Genomic DNA, 7,620 nt, shown 5'->3' with positions numbered 1-7,620 from the left:
AGAATTTGCATAAACAGCCCCTGAATTAGCAACAGATTGCCAAAAAACAACTTTCTGGTCACTGGGCATCTGAGGCGGCCCGCATAAGGATAGGCAGGGGCTTACGCGGACCGCCTGACCCTCCCATATCAACCAAAGTTTGAATATTGACAGTTCAGGTCCCTGCATGTGTTTTAAGCCCATTTCAGCCCCTTTTGACCCCCGTTAAGCCATTTTCAAGGCTCTACCAGGTCAATAAAGTTTAGAGGACTCAAAATATGCTTGGAACACTCTCTGATGTCGGCTCGTTTGGTCGTACGGTCGCGTTGTTCGCTAAATTACGACGAAACTCAAACGGACGCGAAAACGAACCAAATTAAGCGACAAATGGTATTTTTGCATGCCGATCACTAAAATAAAAATATTTTAGTGTGTACAAAAATTTTGGATGTCCAGATGTGTCCAGAACGTAAGATATGCGCAAAGTGCAAACTTACGCCGTTTTTGACACTTTTAGTCCATGTAAGATCATATAAGCATGTTTTTGCACACCGAACCTATCAACGCTTATTTCTAAGCCATGTTTAGGTTATATATGGTATGTTTAACTTATGATCAAGTCCCGGACTGTACATTGTCTTACGAAACGGCAGACTTTTGCAAGTTGACGCAAATAGTCCCTGTGAGCGAATAAACTTGATTTCGGCATACCAAACCATCCAAAACTTATTTCTAGGTCATGTAAAGGTTATTTAAGGTATGTTAAGACTATTTCACTATTCCAGATGGTTTGTTGCATTAAACTGGTTATATTTATGCATCAGATCGCGTATAACCTTCCAGAAAGCGATTTAAAGCCCGAAATCGAACAAGAATTGATATGTGCAAATGATACACATATTTTCACAAATCCCAAGTATGAAACACAAAATTTCATTGGTTTGGCATTTGTTTGACGGTCAGAGTGACACAGGTGTCACAGTCTCCCCTACTTTAGGAAATTTCGTCCCGAAATTTATTCGTAGGAGTCTGTCTGTGACTTTGTGTCAAATAACCCCTAGAGATATGCAAAGCATAATCCTATCATTTCCTTAACAGACATTCTTCAGAAACGAAAATGAATGGACGGAGTCATTTTCAATAGATGCTTCCTTAGAAACAGAAATGAAAAGGATAATCAAACGGATATTCATTTCCTTCAACGGATATTTTTCAGAAACGAAAATGAACAAACGGAGTCATTTTCAACAGATGCTTCCTCAGAATCGGAAATGAAAAGGATAATCAAATGGATATTCATTTACTCAACGGATAATCTTCAGAAACGAAAATGAACAGACGGAGTCATTTCCAACGGTTGCTTCCTCAGAAACGGAAATGAAAAGGATAAACAAACGGATATTCATTTCCTCAACAGATAATCTTCAGAAACGGAAATGAAAAGACGGAGTCATTTCCAACGGTTGCTTCCTCAGAAACGGAAATGAAAAAGGATAATCAAATGGATATTCATTTCCTCAACGGATAATCTTCAGAAACGAAAATGAACAGACGGAGTCATTTCCAACGGTTGCTTCCTCAGAAACGGAAATGAAAAGGATAAACAAACGGATATTCATTTCCTCAACAGATAATCTTCAGAAACGGAAATGAAAAGACGGAGTCATTTCCAACGGTTGCTTCCTCAGAAACGGAAATGAAAAAGGATAATCAAACGGATATTCATTTCCTCAACGGATATTCTTCAAAAGCGAAAATGAATGGATGATCCATTTTCCTCAACGGATTCTTCATCCGAACGGAAATGAAGGATTAAACAAACGGATATTCATTTCCATCAACGGATATTCTTTCAGAAGTGAAAAATGAATAGCTAGTTCATTTTTCTTCAACGGGTGCTTCATCAGAATCGGAAATGAACAGGGTTCACTCTGGACACATGACAAAACTCGCTGTGGTTTCTGTGCACTAAATTCCATAATTATGTAGGCCTCCATAATTACGTAATTCCTTGCACAGTCCGCACAGTTTGTTTTGTAATGTGAAAGGGATTGAATTTGAACAAGCTTAAGACAACACTGATTGGATCAACACATAAACGCATAAATGTTTTTCTTGGATTTGTTATTATCTTGTTATTGATTGCTATAAACTTGACGTCGATTTGAACCTGGGTATTTAAGGTATACCAGGAACCTAGTCGATGGACCTCAACGTCCTGAAGCATCGATCTGAAAAGATAGAATGATCCTCCAAAAATCGACTTTTGATTACTAGGAATCACCACATTGGAATTAATGTATACAACAATTGAGGACTTACGGAAATACCCTTAGGTATCCTATCAAGGATTGGGTATTCGTCCAGAGTTGTAACTTGCGCCTTGTACTTCGTTTCCTAGAAGGAAACGGGTACTTAGGATTTTCGTGGAAGACGCAAGAGATCATGAAATGGAAGAAATTTGGGGGTAAGTCTGTTCTTCAAAGAATGCGACTCCTTGATTGTCGGTGTTGTAGGGGATATATTGTTTATACATGCAACCATAACAATATATTGCGATGTAAAATAAAAAAACTTTATTTATAAACAACAACAACTGTTTCTTAGACCTTGACAACAAAAGAAAATAATACAAAAAGCTTGATTATTTCCAAACAGTGTTGTCTTTCCGTCGGTCAGATGCTCATCCTTGCGCTGGATTTGCATTAGCAAGCCTTGGGCAATTTCTTCGGAAATGGCCCATCTCGCCACAGTTGAAGCAAGAACCTGGTGGAAAACGACCCTGAGTAGGATTGTTGCCAGCTTGATTTGGTGCAGCTGCAGCTGGGCAAACTCTTGCTGTATGGCCTATGAGTCCACAAACTTGGCATGTGCGGCACTTCACACCAGCATGATGATGTAGGCTACATTGGTTGCACAAAGGTGCAGTTCCGTTGTAGGGCTTCCTATCATGGGGTTGAGTTGGTTGGTTGGGAATGGCTTGATCATTGTGAGCAACCACGGCGAAGTTCTGAGAAGCCTTTCGCTTCTTTGACTTCTTGGAAGATTCAGTCTGTTCAACCCTTGGTTTCGATTCCTCAACCGGTTTCTTGTCACTTTTTTGGAAAAGTTTACCTTTCCTGATCTGAGATTCAGTCAAGGTAGCGGATAGCTCAATGGCCTGTCTAACTGTAGTGGGATTACTACCAGTCACAATGTCCTGTATTGAGTCAGGGAGGCCATCAATGTACTTTTCGATTGCCTTATCCAAAGGCGTGACCATGTTTGGGTATAACAGACTTAATTCCTCATAACGGTCCGTGTAGGCTCGATGTTCACCGCTTTCTTGCTTAAGGTCGTCAAATTCCCTTTCCAAGACCCTGATCTCATGACGAGGACAGAATTCTTTCATCATCAGAGCTCGAAGCTCTTCCCACGTTTGAGCCAGTACCACATCGGCACCCCTATCTCTCACCACACCGTTCCACCACGTCAAAGCTCGTTTCTCAAAGACACTAGATGCGAAATCTACCTTTCGCTCGTTTGGACATTGAACATGTCTGAAGGTGCTCTCTAAACTCTCGAACCATTGCAAAAGTGCAGTCGCTTCTTGAGTCCCAGAAAACTTTGATGGCTTAGCTGAGTTGAATGTCTTAAAGGTGCACTGAACATTGTTATTGTTATTGTTTGCCTGATTTATCTGGGTGATAAGGTTCGGAAGTACAGCAGCGATTTGCTGAGTGATTAAGGCTGCCAAGGTGGCATCCTGAGCTTGATCACGCCGAGGAGGCATATTCTAAAAGGGTAAAGAAACATGAGGGAAAATTAGTGGGATGTCATTGGATATTCAAAACTGGATGTTAAGAATATTGACAAGGCATAATGATTGTGATCATTTGTTCGTTACTTAAAACAAACAAACGTCACTGAGACAAATCAAAGTAAATAGGTCAATATAATGTATCACTGAAGACATGCTCGCCTATAAGTGAACACTCACCCCAAGAGTTCCCAGGTAAGAGTGACTGGTCCGATACTGCGGATTTGTACGAACACTCTAGCCTTAGACAGAAAACTCAGGGTACAGGCATTCACTCTTCCAGTTCGCACGTGTTCATATTATTTAGACCCAAACTTTGACGAAATTTTGAAAACTCAAAAGGCACAAAGCCAAGGATGAATCAAACCGGAAGGGTTCAAAACCACATAACAGAGGGTTCAAAACCTTATAACAGAAGGTTCAAAACCTAGTAATTAATTATCCAAGAATAGATGATTAATTTTCGAAGCGGATTCTTTATTATGTTCTCGTTGTGGTTATCACCTAAGGATAGGTGACGGTATTGTTTGATGACTAAACGCAAGTAAACTCGCGTTAGGGTCCTAGGAAGGTTATAGTCTAGGTCAAAGCATTACTAATAACCTAATTCCCTATAACCATTGGCTCTGATACCAACTTTTCTGTCACACCCCGACCACGTAAAACAACAAATGTGGCGGAAACGTCGGGGAGTGTTGTAACAGAATCATTGTTTCACAACCATGGGATAAATAGTTTCATTTTATTGAATTATTGAACTAAATGTTTTGATACAAATTAGATAAATACAACTATTATCCTCCAAGTTTTAAAGTCGCTAAGGCTTTGTCCATTCCTATGTGAGAATACACCAATATCATCATCAAGCATCATCAATTATTGTACCTGAAACACATGTGAAAATAGGTACGTGATGCAGGCCCAAGTGTTGAGGAACGGGCCATCTTGTATTTAGAGGCCCAAGATCGCGTGACAAAAGGGGCTTCACTAAAATGGCTCTAACTTGGGCTACAGGTGTCCGTTTTGGGCGTGCAACCAGGCGATACAATCGTGAGAACGAAGCCCATCTTTCTACAAACAACCGCAGGTGGTTTGGGTCAACGTTCAGGCCCAAAAACGCTTATTTCTATGAGTTATTTATATTTTTATGTTTTTAGTGCTTTTCGTGGACTTTTATTTGGTTCTAGCTTTTGGCCCAAGTGTGTTTTGAGGCCCGTTTTGAATTTACGTTGTTATTTATATGGATGTAATGGGAGGAAGATAAGCAGTTTTGAGTTTAATGAAAAGTCATTTTTTTCTCCCAATTCACTTGTGAGTGTCTTGAGTGTGAAACCCCCAATTTTCGGTATTCCACAAGAATCAACGAATTTTGGAAGAATTGTTCCTGGTATTCTGTGTGAATCAACAGGTCCAATTTCATATCCCATTTCCTAGTCTTCATCAGTTGGTATCAGAGCCGAATTCCTGGCTCAAAATGCCTCCGAGAAGAAACAACAACAGGCCTCTCGATGACGTGAATGAACGAGAGTTGGAGCAGCGACTCATGGCGAGAATGGATGAACGGTTGGATCAAGTGGTCAATCGGATGGCCGATTTGATCAATCGTAGGAGGCAGAGACCCAATGATGGGTATGGTTCTGAAATTAGTAACCCATTTGGTGATGATTCGACTTCCGAAGACGAACAGGAGGGGCAACCAAGGGGTGAACGTGGAGATGGTAATCAGCGTTGGGAAGCGGGGATGCGTACTAGCGTTCCAGAATTTGATGGTGACACTTTGAATCCGGAAAATTTCATTGATTGGCTTGCTGTGGTTGAAGAGGTGTTCGAATTCAAAGAGGTACCCGAAGACAAAAGGGTTCCTTTGATTGCTACCAGGTTACGTGGTAGGGCATCGGCTTGGTGGAAACAACTGAAACTGTCTCGTGAAAGGATGGGAAAGTCAAAGGTCACAACCTGGAGGAAGATGAAGAAGTGCATGAGGGCCAACTTTATTCCTCATAATTATCAGCGTTTAATGTACCAGCGGTTACAGAATTTAAAGCAGGGATCCAAAACGGTTGAAGATTACACAACGGAATTCTATCAGTTGGTGGCTCGAAATGATATTCAAGAGACTGAAGATCAACTTGTCTCTCGTTACATTGGTGGTCTAAGGCTTTCGATTATGGAGTCTGTGAATTTGTTTGATCCGTTGACTATTTCTGATGCACATCAGCGTGCCCTGCTTTTTGAAAAGCAAACCCGACGTAGTGGTGGTTCAGCCTCATCTGCCTTGACAGGAGGTAGTTCGGGTTCGGGCAATGTGGCGTCTCGTTTTGTGCCCAATCAAGCAAAACCGGGTGGTGGCGCTGTTGGGTCTAGTTCAGAAGGGGCCGGTACTAGTAGCATGAAATGTTTTAATTGTGGAGAGATGGGTCATCGCCAGGCAGAGTGCAAGAAGGCTGGGAAGAGACACTTGTATAACGAGCCTGATGGATGGGAAGATGATGATGAGGTTGGTGAGACTTATGAAGACGGCCCGGTTTATGATGAGGAGCCTGAGTATGAAGAAGAGGAGGTGGCTGGAGATGTGGGGTTGAGTCTGGTGGTTAGGCGTTCATGCTATACACCAAAGGCCAGTGATGATGATTGGCTTAAGCATAACATCTTCCATTCGACTTGTACTGTGTTGGGAAAGGTTTGTACCTTTGTTATTGACTCAGGGAGTTGTGACAATCTAGTTTCTGAGGAGGCTGTCAGAAAGCTAGGTTTGAAGACGGAGAACCACCGTAAACCTTATAAGCTCCAGTGGCTCAAGAAGGGAGGCGAGGTACAAGTTAGTACGCGTACCCTTGTTTCTTTTTCTGTTGGTAAAACATATAAGGATGATGTGTGGTGTGATGTGGTACCTATGGGCGCTTGTCATTTATTGTTGGGGAGGCCTTGGGAATATGATCGATGTGTAGAGCATAACGGGCGTTCTAATACATACAGTTTCATGTTTGATAATGTGAAGATAACTTTGTTGCCTAATAAACCCAAGGAAGTAGCCGCCAAGCCCACCGGTACCTTGTTGACTCTTTCTCAGTTTGAGAATGAATTAGAGGTGGGAGATGACGTTTTTGTGTTGATTGGTAAGGAAGTGGTTGATGGGGTCAACATTCCTGATGCTATGGTTCCTTTGCTTGAAGAATTCTCTGATGTTTTCCCTAATGAATTGCCTGATGGATTGCCACCTTTGCGTGACATCCAACATCATATTGATTTGGAGCCTGGGTCACAGTTACCCAATAGACCACATTACAGGATGAGCCCTGGTGAGCATGAAGAGTTGCGAAGGCAGGTTGAGGAATTGATTTCTAAGGGCCACGTTCGTGAAAGTATGAGCCCTTGTGCTGTTCCGGCTTTATTGACTCCAAAGAAAGATGGCACTTGGCGTATGTGTGTTGACAGTCGGGCAATCAACAAGATTACTGTGAGGTACAGGTTTCCTATTCCTCGACTTGATGATTTACTTGATCAGATTAGTGGTGCTACTATTTTTACAAAGTTAGACTTGAAGAGTGGGTATTACCAGATTCGTCTTAGACCGGGTGACGAGTGAAAAACTGCCTTCAAGACTCGTGAAGGGTTGTATGAGTGGTTGGTGATGCCATTTGGTTTATCAAACGCACCTAGTACTTTTATGCGTGTGATGAATCAGTTACTTAGACCTTTTATTGGGAAGTTCGTGGTTGTGTATTTTGATGATATTCTTATTTATAGTGCTTTCTTCAGCGATCATGTTGGGCATGTGAGGCAGGTTTTGGCCTTACTACGCAGGGACCGTTTTTATGCAGCCACCAAGAAGTGTGTGTTCA

The 7,620-nt window shown here is 41.8% G+C and overlaps 1 protein-coding gene across 1 annotated transcript; it reads left to right on the top strand.

Moving 5' to 3' along the window:
• Nucleotides 1-5,321: 5,321 nt before the first annotated feature.
• On the top strand, nucleotides 5,322-7,364 carry LOC110943141. Its single transcript, XM_022184897.1, has one exon. The coding sequence runs from the start codon at nucleotides 5,322-5,324 to the stop codon at nucleotides 7,362-7,364; it is 2,043 nt and encodes a 680-aa protein (XP_022040589.1).
• Nucleotides 7,365-7,620: the final 256 nt, after the last annotated feature.

The sequence above is a fragment of the Helianthus annuus genome, chromosome 5 (genome assembly GCF_002127325.2).
Source record: "Helianthus annuus cultivar XRQ/B chromosome 5, HanXRQr2.0-SUNRISE, whole genome shotgun sequence".
NCBI lineage: Eukaryota > Viridiplantae > Streptophyta > Magnoliopsida > Asterales > Asteraceae > Helianthus > Helianthus annuus.
This window is presented reverse-complemented; position numbering and strand designations above follow the sequence as displayed.